This window comes from Lithobates pipiens, unplaced genomic scaffold (assembly GCF_037356315.1).
Source record: "Lithobates pipiens isolate NorthernLeopardFrog02 unplaced genomic scaffold, aLitPip1_a1.2 Scaffold_16, whole genome shotgun sequence".
NCBI lineage: Eukaryota > Metazoa > Chordata > Amphibia > Anura > Ranidae > Lithobates > Lithobates pipiens.
This window is the reverse complement of record NW_027507748.1, coordinates 217,271,902-217,294,088: the sequence shown is the minus strand read 5'-3', so window position 1 is coordinate 217,294,088 and position 22,187 is coordinate 217,271,902. Positions and strand designations below refer to the sequence as shown.

At 44.8% G+C, this 22,187-nt stretch overlaps 1 protein-coding gene across 4 annotated transcripts in view; it reads left to right on the top strand.

Annotated features, from left to right (window-relative positions):
• Window positions 1–3,413: 3,413 nt before the first annotated feature.
• Window positions 3,414–22,187, top strand: part of ARID1A (AT-rich interaction domain 1A) — a 154,527-nt gene continuing 135,753 nt past the window's right edge. For 2 of the 4 annotated variants that reach the window (XM_077481037.1, XM_077481036.1), the window contains exon 1: window positions 3,414–5,101. In XM_077481037.1, the coding sequence (XP_077337163.1) occupies window positions 4,430–5,101 (672 nt within the window). In that variant the 5' untranslated portion in view covers window positions 3,414–4,429. The remainder of the gene's footprint in view (window positions 5,102–22,187) is intronic. The other 2 variants (XM_077481039.1, XM_077481038.1) reach the window with 1 other exon arrangement.

The window sequence follows — 22,187 nt, the reverse complement described above, 5'->3', positions numbered from 1 at the left end:
GTACACACTATAGAGGGCTATGCTTTGTTCATATTTCATGTCTGAGGTTTAGAACCACTTTAACACTATTTTATCATTGTAGCCAGCCACCCCTTTTCTATATGCATGTATCCTCTATAAACCTACTTCACATATGCTCTTTGTACTTGTTTATACTGAATGGCAAGGCTCTACATTGCTGTGGCTTTTAATAATGTTTTTGTAAATTAAAAAACACAGGCAGCATGCTAGTCTGATCATTCTGATTCATTGGGAAAGAGGGCAGCTTCTGATTTTCCTTTTATTTGCCTAGAATTATAGTTCCTTTATTAGGGAATTGTAGTTATTCATTTATAACAATGTTGGTACAATTCATATTTTACAGCAGGGGTCTCCAAACTTTCTAAACAAAGGGCTAGTTTATTATCCTTCAGACTTTAGAGGGGCCGGACTATGGTCTGTAGGAGCAGAAAATGTACTGGTGTGAGTAACAATGCCCCCTCATCGGTGTCAGAGGAATAGCACCCATCATTGGTGTCAGTGGGAGGAAAATCGCCCTATCGTTGGTGCCAGTGAGAGGAATAGTGCCCCATTGTTTATGCCAGTGGATGGAAAAGCGGCCCATCATTGGTGTCAGTGGGAGGAATAGCGTCCCATCACTGGTGTCAGTGGGAGGAAGAGTGCACAGTCATTGGTGTCAGTGGGAGGAATAGCACCCCATTGTTGGTGTCAGTGGGAGGAATAACGCCCCATTGTTGGTGTTAGTGGGAGGAATAGCACCCCATCCTTACTGTCAGTGGGAGGAATAGAACATCGTCATTGGTGTTAGGGGGAGGAATAGCCCCCCATAATTAGTGTCAGTGGGAGTAATAGAATTCTGTCAGTGGGCGGATTAGCACCCCATTGTTGGTGTCAGAGGGAGGAATAGGCCCCATTGTTGGTGTCAGTGGGGGGGATTAGCACCCCATTGTTGGTGTCAGTGAGAGGAATACCACCGTGTCGTTGCTGTCAGTGGGAGGATTAGAGCCCTGTCTCTGGTGTCAGTGGGAGGAATAGCGCCTCATTGTTGGTGTCAGTGGGGGGGATTACTGCCCCATTGTTGCTGTCAGTGGGAGGAAGAGCGCCCAGTCATTGGTGTCAGTGGGAGGAATAGTGCCCCATTGCTGGTGTCAGTGGAAGGAATAGCGCCCCGTCGTTGGTGTCAGTAGGAGGAATAGAGCCCCATCTCTGGTGTCAGTGGGAGGAATAGTGCCCCGTCATTGCTGTCAGTGGGAGGAATAGTCATTGGTATCAGTGGGAGGAATAGTGCCCCATCGTTGGTGTCTGTGGAAGGAATAGTGCTCCATTGTTGGTGTCAGTGGGAGGAATAGCGCCCTATTATTGGTATCAGTAGGGGGAATAGCGCCCCATTGTTGGTGTCAGTGGGAGGAAGAGCGCCCAATCATTGGTGTCAGCAGGAGGAATAGAGCATCGTCTTTGGTGTCAATGGGAGGATTAGCGCCCTGTCGTTGGTGTCCGTGGGAGGAATAGCGCCCCATTGTTGGTATCAGTAGGGGGATTAGTGCCCCATTGTTGGTGTCAGTGGGAGGAAGAGCTCCCAATCATTGGTGTCAGCAGGAGGAATAGAGCATCGTCTTTGGTGTCAATGGGAGGATTAGCGCCCTGTCGTTGGTGTCCGTGGGAGGAATAGCGCCCCATTGTTGGTATCAGTAGGGGGATTAGTGCCCCAGTGTTGGTGTCAGTGGGAGGAATAGCGCACTATTGTTGGTGTCAGTGAGGGGGATTAGCGCCCCATTGTTTTTGTCAGTGGGGAGATTGGTGCCCCATTGTTGGTGTCAGTGGGAGGATTGGCGCCCCAATGTTGGTGTCAGTGGGAGGAATGGTACCCCATTGTTGGTGTCAGTCGGAGGATTAGAGCCCTGTTTCTGGTGTCAGCGGGAGTAATAGCGCCCCGTTGTTGGTGTCAGTGGGAGGAATAGCGCCCTGTTGTTGGTGTCAGTGGGAGGAATAGCGCCCCGTTGTTGGTGTCCGTGGGAGGAATAGCGCTCCATTGTTGGTGTCAGTGTGAGGAATAGCGCCCCATTGTTGGTGTCAGTGGGAGGAATGGTGCCCTGTTGTTGATGTCAATGGGAGGAACAGGCCCCATTGTTAGTCTCAGTAGAGGGATTAGCAGCTCATTGTTGGTGTCAGTGGGAGGAATAGCACCCCATTGTTGGTGTCAGTGGGGGAATAGTGCCCCATTGTTGGTCTCAGTAGAGGGAACAGTGCCCCATTGTTGGTATCAGTAGAGGGAATAGCGCCCCATTGTTGGCGTCAGTGGGGAGAATAGCGCCCCATTGTTGGTGTCAGTGGGGGGAATAGCTTCCTATTGTTGGTGTCAGTGGGAGGAATAGCGCCCCATTGTTGGTGTCGGTGGGGGTAATAGCGCCCCATTGTTGGTGTCAGTGGGAGGAATAGTACGCCATTGTTAATGTCAGTAGAAGGAATAATGCCGCAAGGACTGGATAAAGGCAAGCAAAGGACCACAGATTGAGGATGGCTGTTTTACACTATTTCAGACTCTGTAAAGCACAAGAGTAGGAAGTACTGCTTGATAACAAAGTGACCTTGCCAGTGTGCTGTGATAGACCAGCACTGGGGATATTAGTGACCACTCAATGGGATATATAACTCCCCCTGTAATAAATGGACACTTTTCAAAAACTCTGATTTTTTTGTAGCTTATATAGAAATCAAGTTTTCAAATTAGTTTTTTTTAATTAATAATTATTAAAAAAAATAAAAGCATTGTATCTGTGTGCTGTACTATAGGTGCAGGCAGACAAGGCAATGCCTTCCCTTGGCAGACACATGTCAGCAGTGTGTACAGAGCGCGCGCTGCCTCTGTAGACAGACGTGAGAGCTCTCCTGTCCACTAGCGCGGCCCTCTTGATTCTCCTGGCAGCCAATGCCTCCTCCCTCCTTTGTCTAGAGACCTATTTACCCGCCCCTGCTCACTGCTGCCACCGCTCCACTCCGGGCTTTGCACGCAGCTCTGGCAGCCCCGGTGCATTGTGGGCCGCCCCGGTCAGTCAGTGCGCTTGAGAATGAGGGTCCGGGCAACACAAGGGCCCCTCCCCCCGGAGCTCTGGCTTTTCTTTGTGCCTGCGTCTGGGGTCAGAGGGGAGCTGTGATATGCCTTGAAAACGAGTAGCGCCGCTGCCATTTGGCCTCTGGGGGGTGCAGTACGCCGTCACTGGGCGTGTGCACAGCGCTGTTTTTTTTCTACAGATATGTGTGGTTGGGTTCTAGCCGACAGGGCATTTACTGTATAACCGTGTGCGTTTACGGTGAGCAAAAAAGCGCGCCTTCTGCTGTGGTGCCGAACATGTACACATATGTTCCCCTGCACACTCTAGCAGCAGGCTAACACAACGAGCTCAGGCTGGAGGACACACACCTTGTGACGTCCTCGCGTTCTCAGACGCCCTACGACGTCACGTGATACAGCTCCCTCCGGGTTCCCGCGCTCCTCCCCGGGTCTTACTGCCTTAATTTGCCTTTCATGTCGGCTCATAAGAGACAGCCGGAGAACTCCAGGCCCTAATTCCACGTCCAGGTCTTAGTGTCCGGCGCTAATGATACGGCCCAGTCTCAGTGATCCAGCGCCGGCCCCTCGCTCCCCCTTTTAGGATTGCATTGGCCCTACCTGTACCGAAATCCACATTCCGAGTTTTGCGGAGCCCGATAAAGCGTTAATCCTACCATCTTGAATCCAGCTCCGTGTTTTCCCCCTATCTGTGCCAATCTGAAAGCGCTTCAGCCTCGCGACCCGGCTCCCACTTTTCCCCGTTCTGCCATCCCCAATGTAAGAGAACGGCCCATATCCGGGTCTTGCAGCCGCCGCTGCTCTATGCATGCTTTGGGGCTGTGCTCATCTTGTACCCAGAACATGGAGGCACCATGCAGCTCCCACCTATAATGCACCTCACGGGTATTGCCAGTGCCATGACTGTGTATCAGACACCCTAGTCCGGGTTTTCCAGAAGGCTGGTCACAGACCTTGTTCCAGTTTTTGTGTCAGATCCAGTTCCGGGACTTGCAGCATCTCTGATCCCCCACCAGCCATAGAGCAGCCAGCCAACGTCCGGCCTTTGCGTCCCGTCCGCGCGGATCCGGTCCGGGTTTTTCTCTGTATGTGATTCTTGTGCAGGAAGCTGCCAGCCCGGCTCCCTCCTCGTGCTCCATTAGCCGGGTCTTGCGGCCTCATCCTCCCCCCCAGTCCAGGACACCCAGCTCCGCGCTTTGCGGCCTGTCTCTCCTCCTCCTCTCTCGGTAAAATGGCCTCTCCTCCTCCTCTCCACCGCCTCGTGTCCGACTAAGCGGCTCCCCCCCTCCCCTCCTGTCCGAACCTAGCCCGACACCCCGGGGGGGGAGGCCACCTCCATCCCGTCTTTCCTCACAGCGCTTCATGGCCGCCCAGGTAGCCCCGGCCTCCGGCCCCAGCCTTGGGGGAACCCCGCCCGCCGCCGCCGGTCCCGAATTAAAGAAGAGCCCAGGGGACCCACCTCCTTCTTCGGTCGAGTCTCAAGCCGAGGCCCCGGCTCCGGCCTCAACGGACTCTGAGCCGCCCGAGGCGGCCAACGGCACCCGAGCGACCTCGGCCTCATCGCTTCAGGAGCCCGGAGATGCGCCCGCGGCCTCCGCCGCCTCCTCACACCCGCCCGGTGGATTCAGCTTCTCCTCGTACAACCGAGGGGTGTTCCAGCCCGGCCTCGGCCTGGACTACGCGCCTCCCAACGAGGCCTACAACTCTTATACGGCCTACCCAAATCGGGCCTACCAACCGGGCTACCCCCCGCCTCGCCCTACCGCTACCACAGGCAAACCCCCGGCTCCGGCCTACCCTCCCCCTCCTCGGTTCGGCCCCGCGCAGCCGGCAGCTGCCACCCCGACCCTGAACCAACTGCTCACCGCCCCCAGTCCCGGACGGGGGTATCCGGCCTACTCGGGAGGAGACTACTCAGAGCAGCACAAAGGACCCGAGGGCTATGCAGCTGGCTGGGCCGCAGGTCAGAGAGGGGTGGTCCACCCACCCGGGAGCCCAGGAAGCAGCGGGCAGGCCATACCCAGAACGTCTCAGGTAATCGGCTAGACGGGGCTCTATGGGCGATGAGGAGAATAATAATAATGGTGGGGGAGGGGGGAGTCCTACCAACTGCCATGTGAGCACATTTCTGCTTGATTATTGTCTATACGACGTGGTCTTGTTTTGTCCTGGGGACAGGATCTGCATCACATCGCGATGATGACCATTGTGTGAATGAGGGGGCCCCATCGGTGGTTTGGGCGTTGCAGTCCTCCCAAGAAGCTCACAAATGGGGCAAAAAAAAGGCCATGATGGCACTGCTAAAAGAGGAAGGTTGTAGGTGGGGGAAGTGAGAGCAGTGCTGTGCGAGGGTCAGCCAGGTTACATAGACAATGAGATCGCTTCTGTGTACAGGGCCTCACCAGGCCATCACCCCCATTGCTTTGTGAGGAAAAGTACCATTGTGATGATCAGAGGGGGGATGTCTGTTGTCACTTGGTTATTCCTAGTACAGGAGGAGTTATTGATGTTTGGAGGGAATAAATGTAGGCTGACATTTAAACACTGGGGGTTATAGTGACTTGCTGCATAGAGTCAATGTAGGTGACTTTGTAGGTAGAGTGTGAATGCTGTGGCAGCAAATCTGACACTGAACTAAGTTTCAGAAGGTACACCTCTATTGTGCAAGGACAACATTGGTACCCTAACACCATGTGCATCCTCTCCTCCCTATTAGATTGTGAAATGTGCCTGTCCCTGTTCTGATCATTGCAGGATATCAGCCACCTATGGGCGTGCTAGAAATATTTTGTCAATAGCTTGATTAAATTGTATTTTTTGACAAGCCTTTTATTTAGAGGTCATTCTGCATTGGCTAAATGTAGTCTTCCAAATGCTTTATCAACTTTTTTTTTTTTTTTTTCTTTTTAAAACTCCACATCACGATTTGAGGACATGAAGAGTGACCTCGCAATGTTTACATTTATTTTCAGTCTCTTGCAACAGTGTATGTTACTTTTGATGTTTCTATTATACAGGTGAGGGTAGGTTTTTGTGTCCCACCCCCCCCCCCCCCCAAAAAAAAATGCACAATATATGCTAGATCTATCTCCCAGCTAACCTTATTGTATTCAGCTACTAAATTTTGCTATAGTTTTATTTTTTTACACTTTAGTGCTCATTCATACCACAAAGTCCTCCAGATCCATTCTGTGTGCATTCCTGCATGCATGTTTTGTTTCCTGCTGCCATTTTTTTTCTCACTATTACAGTACTTGGGTCTGGTATGTTTTAAGTGAAGATTTTTATTTTTTATGCTTTTTACTGTGTTCCAGTACAGTTCTGTGCAGGAAAAAGCAGCATGAATATTTTTTTTCCCCCCACTAGTGTGTACTATGTCATTGGAAACCATATAACCTACTTCTCATGCATTTGTGATGCAAAATAAGCAATGCTGAACCCTTATACAGCCCCCACCCTCCCCAGTATGGGTTCACAGAAATGTGTTGTAGAGACAAAAATTATGTAGCAGGATCTTATTTGTATTTTTAGAAGAGTTGTTAATTTAAGTATTTAACCTGAAACAAAACAAGATTATTTTGGCTTTAAATTTTATCTAGTAGTTTAAAATTTGCTGGTGTAACTACTGTAATAAGCACATTTGCACATAATCATTTTCAGGTTCATCAAATCTTTGATGGGGGAAAAAAAGCTTGTTTTTGTAAATCCGATATTAAAATGTCAGTCCTAACAGGAAAAATGCATATGCGGACAGTTTTTTACAATTAACTTTACTTCCATTGGCTGCTAACCTTTCATTGGTGCTGTACAATGTGCAAAACGTTTATCTTGTCAGTCTGTGTAAAAAAAAAAAAAAAAAAAAAAAAAAAAAAAATCCCTTATTTGTACTAAAGTTTGGTTACATATGAAATGTATCTTTTAGTTGGAGGTTGCCACAACTTAAATTTAACAATTTAACTACACCACTACATAGCACTAGGCAAACGGCACAATGCTAGATCTCAAACCGCAGCTTTCATATGTGTATACGGTACCTTTTTAAAAATGGAAACCAGAATAAAATTATTCAATATAAGTGCTGTTGTATCAACCATGTTGGGACATTTTACAGGATCACTTGCTAATATTCAAAAACATGCTTCTCTTACCCCCCCCCCCCCTTTTTATTTTTTTGGCTGTTAAACTATCGGTTGTGGAAACATTGGTATCCTTGTAGGTGCGTCTTTAGTTATGGCACATCAGTCTTTGCATTGAAGGTGCCATTTTTTTTGGTGCTTATTTATTTTGCCTTTTAAAAGCTACACACATGGAATACATGTAAGGAAGCTATTTTACCAAATTTAATTTGCTGTCAATTCTGTTTTATTTGCACAGCCCTTTCTGGCATGGAATGCGACCTGATTTTTCTCTGCTGCTCAGTAAAACATACAGGTCTCCTCTCTCCCTCTATGAATGAACATTGAAAGGAGAAGAAGCTGACTTCACCTATTGTTTCTCTGCTATTATCATGTTCCTTGCACTGCAGTACAACTGGCTCCTTATGCTGCTTTTCCCTTCTCTAAGGTCTCCTGTACAAGGACTCAAAGATGCTAATGTAAAATATAGATAATTGCACTGCAATATTAAAGTCATACAAATACAAAAGTCACAATTAAGTTCTAAGTGCACTGACTTTTAAACGTGTAGGGAACCAGTACTGAGAAAAATCTGGAGGGTGCTATAGCTGACCACCTCCAAAAAATGCTAGCTCTCTGGCTTAATATGCTCTGAGTGATCTGATCAAGTACAGTACACACATTCAGCCAGTAAAGTCAGAACATCTGACCTACGTAGTTTATTCCTTGTCCATCCCTATGGAAAGTATTTCACTGAATTAGCAGGATGGCCAGGTTAATACATTTCCAAAGGCAGAAAGTATTTGTTGTACTATTTTCAGAAAATGCTGTACTTTCTGTATCGTGACAGTCTAGTTTTAGTCATTGATGAATATGATGCATTTGTGTCTCCTAAAGTTATCATGTTTTGGGGCATAGTTTCATATTTAAACATTCTTATAACTTGGCTAAACAAGCATCTTTTTAAATCTTTACCGTGATGTTGACCACTATTACCTTTGTGCCATATTGAAATTCTGTTAAAAATCGCACGACAGTAGTAAGAAGTGAGGACTGGTAGGAAGAATGGAACTTAATTTTGACAGTTGAAGTGGTTGTAAAACCCGTATTGTACCCATTGAAGCGAGTCGGCGACCAGCGATAGACTAAATGGATCCTCCTACATAAGTTGTACCTGTCTCTCTGCAGCTCCCTCTCCTCTACATATGTTCAAAGTGCAGAATTTATAAGCTTGTCAGAGTTCCAGAGAAGTGGGATGGAGAGCTCAGAGCTGATTGAAGGGACCCCCCCCCCCATGCACACAGGAACAGAGCTGAGGCTGTCAATCAGCTGGAGCTCCCTCTGTCACCATTTTTATTTTGCTGTCAGGAAATCTTGTCAGAAGTGATTCCAGCTGAATAGCAGAATAACTAAGCAGCAGACAGAAATAACACTGGGTGCTCTTAATTCAGTGCACACTATAGAGTGATAGGCTTTGTTCATATTTCATGTCTGAGGTTTACAACAACTTTAATGCTCTATGGCTGTCATTCTTGCTTTGCTGCTCGATGAGCCACCAAAATGGAACAAACAAATGCATGGTAATAGCCTAGGACAGTGAACCTTGGCAGCCCTGATGTTTTTGGAACTACATTTCCCATGATGCTTGTGCACTCTGCTGTGTAGTTGAGCATCATTGGAAATGTAGTTCCAAAACTGGAGTGCCAAGGTTTGCCATGACTGGCCTAGGAGAATACATTTTCAAAACAAGTCCTTGACTTTTTTTTTTTTTTTTTTTCCCTTGCAAGTTCCTTTTTTACTTGTAGTTTTGCCTGCAGGTGATTTTGTGATTGGTGGTTAAAACATTTTAAATGGTGCTTTAAAGTTTACATTAACACTTACTGACTGTCATTACAATTGTCAACACATGACATGTATTCTAAAATCTTATTAAAATAAATAAATCCTTTTGTTGCAGCTTTGCACTGCAGATCTGTGGCTGCTTTGCAGTTACTTGCCTTCTACATGCATGAGCTGCAGAGATAACTGCATGGCAATTCTCAGGGCAGGTCTGATGGTGACAGTAGATCATACCTGTATAATTTATATTGTAAAGGCCACTTGTAGCCTTCAGTGGAAGCCATTTGACTGTTGCCACAGAATTGTCACCCTGTAACTGCCTGAACAAAGGAGCAGCTTCATGACTTGATCACCACAAATGAAAATGGCAGATGTAAAAATAAGTATTTTAACCCACAAGATTGGGGCGAGTAAATGCCAGTTTAATCTGTTAACTGTTGTGGGTGCACCCCAAAGCACTACAGTTGGTAATTAAGGAATGTTTGGTAAAAGGGTGCATGCATTCTATTTTGGCTCAGTAAGTTTATCTGATCAAAATTTCTGATCAAAATATATATAAAAATTAGGGCTGCAACTAACGATTATTTTCATAATTGATTAGTTGGCCGATTATTGTTTTTCGATTAATCTGTTAACCTTAAAAGTGTGGTGTTAATATGTAAAGTTTAAAAAAAAGGCAATTTATTCTTAAATATCTCTATATGCAGTGGTAAATATAAATAACAAACTATATGGTTAGGGAGCAAAATAACTAATCCTCTCTGAGAATAACAGACAGAAGACGCGCACGCACACACATATTTAGAGGGGACGTACTGTATATACTATTAGAGGAGAGATATACTGTATATACTATTATAGGCTATATACTATTAAAGGGTCAATCTGGTAAATATCATCACTCGTTAACTTTAACCCCATTTTGTTACTGGCCGATTAATCGATTAGTTATCGATTAGTTGTTTCAGTGTGTGTATTATATAAAAATGTTGATTGCATTTCACATGCACGTGCCATTCAGATGCATGGGCGAGAGTCAGTTGCCTTTTATGGTGGTATTATAGGTTAACATTTTGGCATCCAAAAAAATAACAGCACTTGTTCATAACTGGGTCATGCTTTCTTTTTTACTGCAGCCTGGCCTGGAGGTGGGACTAAGCCGAACTCAATGTCCTGTGACAGCTTCTCAGGCCATGCAAAGCAGACTGGAGCTTGGGGTTGGGCCTGGAAAAGTTAATTCACAGGACTTTTGGCTTGTTTTGCCTTAGCCCTGACTGCAATCTGGGCCATAGTGAATATAGACATGGGGATTCCCTGCACACTAAATCGTGAGTAGGCACGGCTTACTTGGATGAAAGGGATCATGTGCACTGGTAGCAACAATGCAGAGGCTCTTTTAGCTCTTCCTCCTGTAATCAACCGGCCACACAAAATGTAGCATTTTTGGGCTCTTGGATTTGCACTGGAGAGCTCAAAAATTGCGACGGCTCCTTCCGCACCATGTAAAAGTGATTAGGCAGCTATAGAGCTGCTTGATCACTCTTGCAGAAAGCTCATCAACTACAAATTTTTTTTGATACCAGGATCATGTCTTTAGAACAGCTTGTTCACAAGGACGTACACCCTGAAGACCTGATGCAGCTATACATGCTATGTCCTATAGTCTGGCAAGCTTTAAAAAAAAAAAGTGGTAGGCTTGGTGGACCACTTGGTGTTTCTGCCTCTTCTTCTTTTTCCTTTTTTTTTTTTTTTTTTTTTTTTTTTTTTTCTCTGTCCAAAAGAAGAAAAATCTGTTTGTTCAAAATTGTTTTGTGAGAAGGTTTAAGAGGTTGTAAAAAAAAGTGCAGGACAAAGGCGTTATGAGCTAGTATGCATCGCATATTTGCTCATTTTGAAATGCTTACCTTTTTAAAATTAAGCTGTTGCAGCATTCCCAGCACACCATTGTCATGGCCAACATCTTTCCCAGAGCTTCTTCCAAGTTTGCGGGCTCCGGCACTGTGATTGGCCAGAGCCGCAATGTCACTCGCAGGGGCAGCCGTTCAGAGCCTGGGCTCAGAAGAAACAGCACTCGTGGGCTGTTCCTTCAGAGCGCTTGCGCTAGTGATTGTGTTCTGAGTAGGGGGTGCACCTCCTCTGTACACGCAACAGAAGCTAATTGGCAGGTGTTGGGCACTCTGTCCTCTGGCACCCGCCAATTGTCTGGCAGATCGCTGTTCTGACAGGAGGGAAGGGATAGTTTGTGTCCCTGAAAAGCAGGGAATAAATGCCATCTCTTCCCCTAGCAAAAGCACGTCACACAGTATAGTAACACTGATTAGGCATACTGTTAGCCCTTTGCCCCTGATGTTAACCCCTTTGCAGCCACTGTCATTGGTACAGTGACAGTGCATATTTTTAGCACTGATCACTGTATTGGTGTCACTGGTCCCCAAAAAGTTAGTGTCAGAATGTCCGCCACAATATTGCAGTCCCGCTAATCGCCACTAATAGAAATAGCCCATAGTTTGTAGACACTATACCTTTTGCGCAAACCAATCAATATGGGATTATTATATACATTTTTTTTTTAACCAAAAATGTGTAGCAGAATACTTATTGGCCTAAAGTTTTTATGAAGAAATTTTTTTTTTTTTTTTTTTATTGGATGTGTGTAAAATAAAAATGATATATCTGCCATCTGTCCTGCAGCGGCAACTCCTTTGACCCGCTGTTGACTTGCTGACGATCCCATTCACATTAATGGGACGGCTGATGATGCGGCAGTGACGCAACAAGGTGAGGGACAGCAAGCGAGTGCATGCCCGTTAACAGGCGCTGCCATGATGGATCTGAAATGACAGGTGCTCTTTAAATGTAAGGCTTTATTCTTGCTTGTAGTTAGAACTTTAATATTTTCAAACAAATTATTTAGGAGGTCAAGTGGTTAAGGTCCTTTTTTTCACATGGGTTTCACTGGTTCGGTCACGTACTTTTATGAGATAATATCTGAACCCTTGTTAGTCAGTCAGTTTTCACACTATATGCAGTGCATCTGTTTTTGCATTACTTTTTTTGCAGAAAAAAGGTAACAAAACGTTTCTTGACAAAAAATGGACATAAACGGAACAGATGTAAACACAGCATCTGTTCAGTTCCATTTAAAAAAAATATGGATCTGAACAGGCAGGGATGTAAATGGATGACCATATGTTTACTTCCTCCCACCCATGGACATAATATTGTGGTTTTGTCTAGATGCCTTCAACAAAAACTGACAGATCTAGACTGCCCATGTGTAAAGACCCTTAACAGCAACTCAAGAATCAATGTATGACCCAGTCTGGATCTTCACATATTTTGACATATATGTCCTTTTAACTTCTTGCAGCCTGCACCACAGTACATTTACTGCAGGCGGGCTGCAGCTCCAGGGTAAACTATGTATATGTATGGTCGCAACTTGCATCCTGATTTTCGGGTTTGCTTGCCCCTGCTGATCTGAGCTGTGATTGGCCACAGCATTCACCACAGCGATCTGAGCCACAAGTGCCCACCAAATATTATTGAGGGGGGGGTGGGACCCTGGTGTCTCTCCTTTTTTTTTGAGACAGTTAAAGTGGTTGTATACCCAAATTTTTAACTTTTTTACCTACAGGAAAGCCTATAATAAGGCTTACCTGTAGGTAAAAAAAATATCTCCTAAACCTGTACGGTTTAGGAGATATTCCCCTCGGTATGTGCCGCTGACTGCAGCGGCGCATGCGCACAAGGGGATTCTCGGCCTGAAAATCCGGCAGTGGCCGGCCGGGAATGAAATCTCCCGCGCGCATGCGCGGGAGTGACGATATCACGGCTCCGGCCACTCACAGCGCCGGAGCCGCGATACCCGGAAGAAACGCAGAGGGAGCATGTCAGCTCCCTCGACGTGGATCGGGCCAGATGTCGGGGCCTCGTTCTGAGGTAAGTATTTCATAACGAGCTAGTATGCGGTGCATACTAGCTCATTATGCATTTTGCTTTGCAGGTATAAAAAAATAAAAATTGCGGGTTTACTACCGCTTTAAAGGGACCGAGATCACAGATTCCCCAGTCCCTTTCTCAGCAGCCTCAGCTGCTCTGCAGATGAATGGAGAGGAGACGGAGGCTCCTCTCCATTCATAAACTGAAGCTTCTTTAAACACTGTCGGAATGATCACTGACTGCATTTGGAAAGGAAGGAGCTGAAAAAAAATTACTACTTTATTGGCTCTATCCTCTGCTCTCCATAGTGACAGATCCAGGATGAGGAGCTGGGAAGGACATGGGACAATCGGATGATTAGTGCCGCCAGCTACAAGCTGAAAGGTGGAGCAATGCTAACACCTTTTGGACAGCAGCATTGTCAGCCTGGGGAAAGGGGTAGTGGTTAGATGTACTAGCAGATTAAGATTGAACTTTGACCAATACCTAAAGTGGACCTTCAGTCATAATTATTTATTTATTTCTCCCCCCCCCCATCTTAGATCTTCGCCCTTGTTTTAACTTTGGATAGTAAAACTTTTTTTTTTTTTTTTTTTTTCTCTCTGCCAGTAAATGCCTTATACAACCCGCTTCCTGTTTCTTGTATGGTCATTAGCCTTGGCCTATGACATCATGCACAGCTCTCGGGCGTTTGCCAGGAAGGGAGGGGAGATGAGTCAGAGGGCCAATGAGAGCTGCAGAGCTGGAGGAAGTGAACAGGCAGCAGTTGCAGCCAGACTCAGTGGAGGGAGATTTCTGCAGCAGATTTGGCAAGTACAAAATCGCAGTATAATAGTAAATGGGCAAAGTAGTTGGGAAGCTTCAGAAAGGCACAGATGGTTTTTATTACAAATTGTGAGCAGACTGCAATTTCTCTTTAAAGTGGATGTAAACCCTTACAACCAAATTTGACCTACAGGTAAGCCTAGATTAAGGCTTACCTGTAGGTCCAAGAAATCTCCTAAACCTACACGGTTTAGGAGATATTTGACGAAAGACAGGCACCGCTGTCTACCGTTGACCGCTGCACGCTCAGTGCACCGCTGCCTACGGCGATATGCCGCGAGTGGCGGCTCCCGTGCGCATGCGCAGGAGTGACGTCATCGTGGCTTCGCCGAATGACAGCAGCGGAGCAGCGAGACCCACCGAGAAGATGGATGCGCCGGACTACAGGGGACAGTGGTGACTTCGCTGGCTCCTGTGTCAGGTAAGTGACACATAATGGACTACTATGCGATGCATAGTAGTCCATTATGCTTTACCTTTGCAGGGAATGAAAGAGGAAGTAAACTCATCAGGGTTTACTTCCTCTTTAAAGTGTTTAAGCTGGAGGGGAAAAAAAAAATCCTGTTCCCTTAACCCCTTCCTGACCAGCCACCACAGTTATACTGTGGCAGGATGGCTCCCCTGAGCGGACCGTCGTAGCTGTATGTCAGCTCTATAAGATGCTGTAGCAGGCGCATTACTGCTGGGCATCTGCAATAGCTTGTGACAGAGCGAGAACCAAGAGCTGTGTGTGTAAACACACACATCTTGGTTCTGTCAGGGGAGAGGAGACAGATCGTGTGTTCCTACCAAGTAGGAACAACAATCTCCTCCCTTAGTCGGCCACATTCCCCTCACAGGGAACACATTTAACCCCTTGATTGCCCCAGGTGTTAACCCCCTTCCCTGACAGTGACCTTTATACAGCAATCGGTGGCTATTTTTTTTTTTTTCTCTGATCGCTGTATAAATGTCACTGGTCCAAAAAGTGTCCAATGTGTCTTCCGCAATATTGCAGTCCAGAGAACCTCAACGGGGGGGGGGCTCTTGAAGATTAGATGTTGGAAGCAACTGAATAAAGGCAATAAGAGGCTTCAGGTTCTCACAGCTAATTTTTCGTATTAATATTCTCGTCTGAAAATGTATCCGTGTGGCCAGCATAAGGCTCGGTGCACACCTATGCAGTTTGCTTTTGCTCTGTTTCTGCAGTGCTTTTTGCTGTGTTTTTGATTTTTGCAAATGTGATATTGCTGTGTTTGCATGTGTGTTTTTTTTTTTTTTTTTTTTTTTTAATGTTGTGTTGGTGTTTTTTATCTTTTTATTTTTTGGACAATTTGTTGGGCATATAAAAGACGCAAATTGCTGCAAAAACATGCTACATGGTTTTCTACAGAGTCTCCATTAAAATATACTGAACCAAAAAAGCACGGTCTTGCGTTTTTGAAAGTCCTTGACCCTTTCCAAATACGCAGCGACTGAAAAAAAAATAGGAAACTGTTAAATGAACTGTGTGTTTCTGCAAAAAACACAGATGTGAACCAGGCTTAAAGAGGAAGTAAACCCTTCCAAACAACTTGGACCTATAGGTAAGCCTAGATTAAGGCTTACCTGTAGGTCCAAGCAATATCTCCTAAACCTATATGGTTTAGGAGATATTTACCCGAAAATGGGCACCGCTGTCTACGGCGCATGCGCCGTAGACAGCGGCGCGCATGCGCACTAAATGCGGCAAATCCAAGAATGGATTTGCAAAATTTGTCGACTCCCGTGCGCATGCGCGGGAGTGACGTCATCGCGGCTTCGCCGTATGACAGCGGCGGAGCTGCGAGGCGCGACTCCCGTGCGCATGCGCGGGAGTGACGTCATCGCGGTTGCACCACTGTGATTCGTCGGAGCTGCGAGACGCCACAAGCAACATGGATGCGGCGGACTACAGGGGACAGCGGCGACTTCGCTGGCTCCTGTGTCAGGTAAGTGACACATAATGAGCTACTATGCGATGCATAGTAGTCCATTATGCTTTACCTTTGCAGGGAAAAAAAGAGGAAGTAAACCCATCAGGGTTTCGTTCCTCTTTAAGACGTTTAGTAAAATTGGTTAAAAAAACAAAAATGAATCCTTTATAGTACAAAGCAAATCTCTACTGTAAGAGATTTGGGTGGGTTTTTTTTTTTTTTTTTTTTTCATTGCAATAAGTTTTTATTAATTTTTGTGAGTTAACAAAGATATACCTACATGCATAGTATTGCAACATTCCAGTTTACAGTATAGAGTAGAAGCATATGATGACTAACGTGGGATATAGAAAGTAAAGAAAGATACAAAAAGAAAAAACCGCATCACACCTGGGTCACCAGTACAGTAGTCAGGGGGTAACATGGATTCCCTGTTTTTTTTTTTTTTTTTTTTTTTTTTTTTTTTTTTTTACCGTGGGACAGTGAAAGTAATTGGTGATCATTTGCTCTTTGTACTATAAAGGGCTAATTTTAGTTTTAACTCCATTATGTTACTTGTCGATTAATCGCTTATGAAAACGGTAATCGATTAGTAGTTTCGGCCCTAGACCAAAAAGTTTAAATTTGGTCTACTCTGACCAGAGCACCTTTTTCCATGTTTGCTGTGTCCCCCACATGGCTCCTGGCAAACTGCAAATGGGATTTCTTATGGCTTTTTCTTTCAACAATTTCTTTCTTGTCACTCTTCCAAAAAGGTCAGATTTGTGGAATGCGTGACTAATGGTGATCATGTGGACTGATTCTCCCACCTGAGCTGTGGATCTCTGCAGCTCCTCCAGAATTGCCATGGACCTCTTGGCTGCTTCTCTGATTTAATGCTCTCCTTGACCGGCCTCTCAGTTTAGGTGGATGGCCGTGTCTTGGAAAGAGTATGGCACAACTGTAAACCTACCATACGGCCGATATTTGCCATTTTTTTTTTTTTTTCCTAAATCGGCATCGGCCGGTTGTGCTGATAAAAAGACCGATTATAACTACAGCGCAACTTGCAAATGTCTTCTGTAATAGAAGTCAATGCAAGTTGCCTGAGTCTTCAGTGAAGCGACTTTCCTCCTCCTCTGTGCAGTCTGCCAAGAAAAGAGCAAAGAGATACAATGTTTATACTTCTGAATTAACTGAATTAACTGAGCTCTGTGTGGAGGCGTTCTCAGTTTAACCATTTAAAGACTAAATCTTTTTCTGACACTTGTTGCTCACAAGTAAAAATCCTGTATTTTATGCCAGAAAATCACTTGGAACACCCAAAAATTATATATTTTCCTAGGGAATAAAATACCGGTTGTTGAAATGTTCTGTCACACGGCATTTGCGCAGAGGTCTTTCAAACGCTTTTTTTATTTTTATTATTTTATTTTTTTGGGGGGGGGGGACACTAATTAAAAAAAAAAAATAGTAAAGTTAATATAATATATTTTTTTTTTTTTTTTTTCGTCAAAAATTTTTGATTACCTGTTTTTTATTTAATAGTTTGTGCGTGTTTTTTTTTTTTTTTTTTTTTTATATCTAAATTATACATACAAGTAAACTGATTGGAGGTTTGTTTTGTTTAACCACTACAATACAGGGCACTTTCGCCCCCTTCCTTCCCAGCCCAATTTTCAGCTTTCATCGCTCTCACCCTTTCAATGACAATTGTGCTGTCATGCTACACTGTACCCAAATGAAATTTTTATCATTTTGTTCGCACAAATAGATCTTTATTTTGGTATTTATTCAGGACTCTGTTTATTTTTTGAGATATAAGCGCAAAAAAAGAAGAAATTTGGGGGGGGGGGGGAAACATTTTTCTTTTTTCTATTTTAAAAGATATCCAATAAAATCAAATTTTGTCATAAATTTAAGCCAACATGTATTCTGCTACATGTTTTTGGTAAAAAAAAAAAATTCTGTTAAGTATAATTTGTTTGTGTGATCACGGACATATGTACGCAAATGATCATGTACATATGTATGCAGGTGATCATGTACATGTGTGTGCAGGTGATCATGTACATGTGTGTGCAGGTGATCATGTACATGTGTGTGCAGGTGATCATGTACATGTGTGTGCAGGTGATCATGTACATGTGTGTGCAGGTGATCATGTACATGTGTGTGCAGGTGATCATGTACATGTGTGTGCAGGTGATCATGTACATGTGTGTGCAGGTGATCATGTACATGTGTGTGCAGGTGATCATGTACATGTGTGTGCAGGTGATCATGTACATGTGTGTGCAGGTGATCATGTACATGTGTGTGCAGGTGATCATGTACATGTGTGTGCAGGTGATCACGTACATGTGTGTGCAGATAATCATTGATTTTAGTGGGACATATGTGGGGGGACATGTGGTTTTTTTTTTTATTATTTGGGTGACATGTGGGGTGATGTGTGTTTACACTAGACTGGTGATCAGTTAGTAAAAAGCTGTAAAAACAGCTCATACTCACTGATCACCAGCCGGCTGCAGCGATCTGCTCTCCTCTCCTCAGCGATGACTTCTGTGTGAGGAGAGGAGGAGCCGATTGCCTAGCAACTGGCTGTTTACATCACATGATGGCCGTGATTGGACACGGCCGTCATGTGATCAGGAGGGCCAATCACAGAGCCCTCCTGCCGATCCGAGATGCGCCGTGTCCGGGTGACACGAGCACATCGGGATCGCGCGGGCGCACGCGATCCCCCCTCCTTCTGAAATCAGAAGTAGAGCTCCCACCCGGCCGTATATGTACATTGGCTGGGTGGGAAGTGGTTAATAAATGTTTAAATGTAAAATTTTCTGTATCCCTTATTAAGGCTGCTTTCACTGGAGCGAGCAGGCGTTGACGATAAAACGCTGCTAGGTCTGGCGGCGCTTTACCATCATTTTAGTGGTGCTATTCGGCTGCTAGTGGGGTTCATATAACCCAGCTAGCAGCCAAGCAAGAGGTTAAATGCGCCCGTGAAGCGGCGCTGCCAAATTGCATTGCATGCACATTTCGGCAGTGGTGCCCATTCATATCAATGGGCAGGGGTGCTGGAGGAGCGGTATACACCACTCCAAACATGCTGCTTGCAGGACTTTATATATTTTTTTTTTTTTTTTAACATCCTGCCAGCGCATCGCCTCAGTGTGAGAGCACTTGGGCTTTCACACAGACTGCAGGGGAGCCGTTTTACAGGCACTATTTTTAGCCCCAAAGCACCTGAAAAAACGCCCCCTGCGTTTATTTTTATTTGTTTCTTTCCTTACCCTGCTGTATTTTATTTTTTATTTATTTATTCCCCCCCCCTCCTTTTTTTTATTTTTTAATCCCTGACCGGTCTGGTGTTCTTTGGCCTTCACGATGCTGTTTAAGGTTCTCTAACAAACCTCAGGGTTTCACAGAACAGCTGTGACTGCAATACAGAATGGCTGTATTTATAATGAGATTAAATTGCACACAGGTGGACTCTATTTTCTAATTGACTTCTAAAGGCCATTGGTTCCACTAGATTTTAGTTAGGAGTATCAGAGTAAAGGGGGCTGAATACAAATGCATGCCACACTTTTCAGATATTTAGACCTCAAGACCTTACAGGTTATTTTCATCTCAAGTGAACTTGTTTGGATTGTTAGTGGGGTGGTAAAAGATTGGCCAGCACTCGGGGGCTATATCCATTGAATGTCAGTGTGGCCAAGAGCTCTGTATATCACATCCTTAGAACTGGTGTTTGAAGCATTGTAATCGCTGTTTTTGCTGCTTGAACACATCCTTAGAACTGGTGTTTTTGAAGCAGTGTAATCCTTTTTTTTTTTTTTTTTTTTCTGCTGGAACTGGAAAAAAAACTCAGAAAGCAGTTTGTTGCCTAATTGTCCAGTGTAAATCTTTGTATCCACTGGCATGAAAAAAGTCCTAAGTGGTATCTCGGCCCAGCCCATGAAAACAGCTGAAGATTTGATACCCAGAAGACTGGCTGGAGATGGGTGCTGCTGGTCACTGGAGTATAATTAGGCTTTAGACATGAAGACCCCTTTCACACCACACCGCCCATAGCTTGGCCGGTAAAACGCCGTTATTTTTAGCGGTGTTTTACTGCCGGATTTGCGGCGCCTTTCGGCCGCTTGTGGGGCGCTTTCACCCCCCCCCCACTATCGGCCGAGAAAGGGTTAAAACCGCCGGCAATACGCCGCAATAGCGTCATTTTGCCGGCGGTATTGCAGCGCTGGGGAGGAGCGGTAAACGCAACGCTCCAAAGAAGCTGTTGGCGGCACTTTTCCCTGACGTCCTGCCAGCGCACCACTGTATTGTGAAAGCCCTCGGGCTTTCACACTACAAACAATGGTGCGGATTGCAGGCGCTATTTCAAACGCTATAGCGCCTGCAAAACGCCCTGGTGTGAAAGGGGTCTTATTCATAACTGTTTTCAGCAGGGGACACCATGTTTGTTTTATTCCAAAGCCTATTACTAGTTTAATGGCAGGCTCGATTTGAAAAACACTGTTCTTTAGCGCTGATCGACCGTTTGAAATGGGACTTTTGGCTGTTCCAAATTGTGGCAAATACATAGGACATTGAATTTATCCTTCCTTTTTTTTTTTTTTTTTTTTTTTTTTTTATCATAACCTACCTATTTTATGCATGGCTGTATGCAGAATTCGGAGACAAGTTGGGCCAATCTAGGACCCGAAGTACAGGGGCATCAGCAAAGGCTTCATACAGTTGGGCTTTTTTAGAAGGGGCTCATGGGATCTGCCTGTGTATATTTTGGCCTCTTTTGATGGCGTAAGATGAAAGAGGGGGGTAAGTCTTTGCATTTCCTTCTAGAGAATTAAAGCAAACCTGTGCTTTGCTTAATCCCCTTCCACCCCAGCAGCAAATGCTCTGTTGCTGCTCTATTCAGATGCCGTTAACGATTGATGCTGATTTACTGAGTTGGGAGGATTCTCTTTTTTCCAATCTTGTGTAAATCAAATACTGACTTGCTTTTCACATAATTGGATAATTAAGTAAAAAATCAAGTTTTTTTTTTTTTTTTTTATTTTTTTTTTTTTTTCTTCAGAAAAATGCAAGTCCATGGCTAGCTTAAAGTGGCGCTTAACTCAAATATGCACCTCTACCTTCCAGCAATGCGACAATTGCATCTCTCGCCGGCTGTTGTCATTTTTTTTTTTTTTTTTTTTTTTCCCCTGCTTGCAGTTTAACACTTAAAGTGGAACTTCAGGGAGAATTGAAATCCTACAAGATCACTTCAGGCTGGCCCCTTTTGCAGGTATAGCTATGTAAAACATTAAAAGTGCCTACACTGTTTAAAATCTAATACAGGGTCTCACTTTGCACATGCTCAGTTGCTCTCTATTTTTAGGCACTACTGAGATTGTAGCAGGGTGGATTTGATTTAACTGGTTGCTGCCCACCCACCGTCAAATGATGGCCGGGTGGTGCTGCTCTTGTTCTGTGAGGCCCTCCGTGGCTCTTTAAACGTGATCGGCTGTGCCCAATCACAGCCGGTCACATGTAAACAAGGAAGTGCCAGTAGTCAGCGCGCCTCGCCTCACACTGATAGTGTGTGGCGAGGAGATCCGATCAGCAGCATCTCCTCAAAGGGGGACATTTAGGAATGTATCATCAGTGCCCTGATTACAATAGTGAAAAACAGTGTGATCAGTGTCCATTAACGATGCCAGCCGATGCTGGCAATGAGTGCCCACTAGTTCTGCCATCAAACCCCTTTAAGTGTCCCATATTGGTGCCTCCTCATCAGTGCCACCTCATCAATGCCTATCAGATCCGCCTCATCAGCGCATATCAGTGAAGGCGAAAACTTATTTGGTTACAAAATTTACTGAAGAAAAACTCCTAAAGAAAACTGATCACCATCACATAAAGGATTGGTAAACTGCAATATTAAATTTTTTGTTTTCGGGTTCATACCACTTTAAGATACTGCTGTGAGGGCATGAGTTTTCTTTCTTTTGGGTTTACTTAGTGAGGTTATCAAGTGATTTCCTGCTTTTCTATATTCTTACAGGTTTTCATTTTGAAAATGTTTGAAGTTAACATTAAATATTAAAATGAATTTCTTACCAAACCTAAAGATCTAGTATACTCTAAAGAGAGAAGATCATGCATACAACCGCAGCAATATGCTAAAACGCTGATCATCCTTTCTTAGTGGACCACTGTAGAAACTGTATCGTGGGTCAGTTCTCAGTACTCAAGCTGTTAATTGAAGTGGTGAGCTGGAGAACTCGCTATGCTTGTTTCCCAGGCAGTAGATTTCAGAGAAGGGGAAATGACCGGTTTTTTAGAATGGATACAAAATTGGTACATGTGAATAGAAGGAATTGCCTCAATTGAGTCTAAGGGCGGGGACCGGTACCGTCACCCTTTGTAATAGAGTATTGGAAAGAAATGCATGGGGCTGCTCCAAGCATGTCCCTGGCATAGGAAAGGATTAGG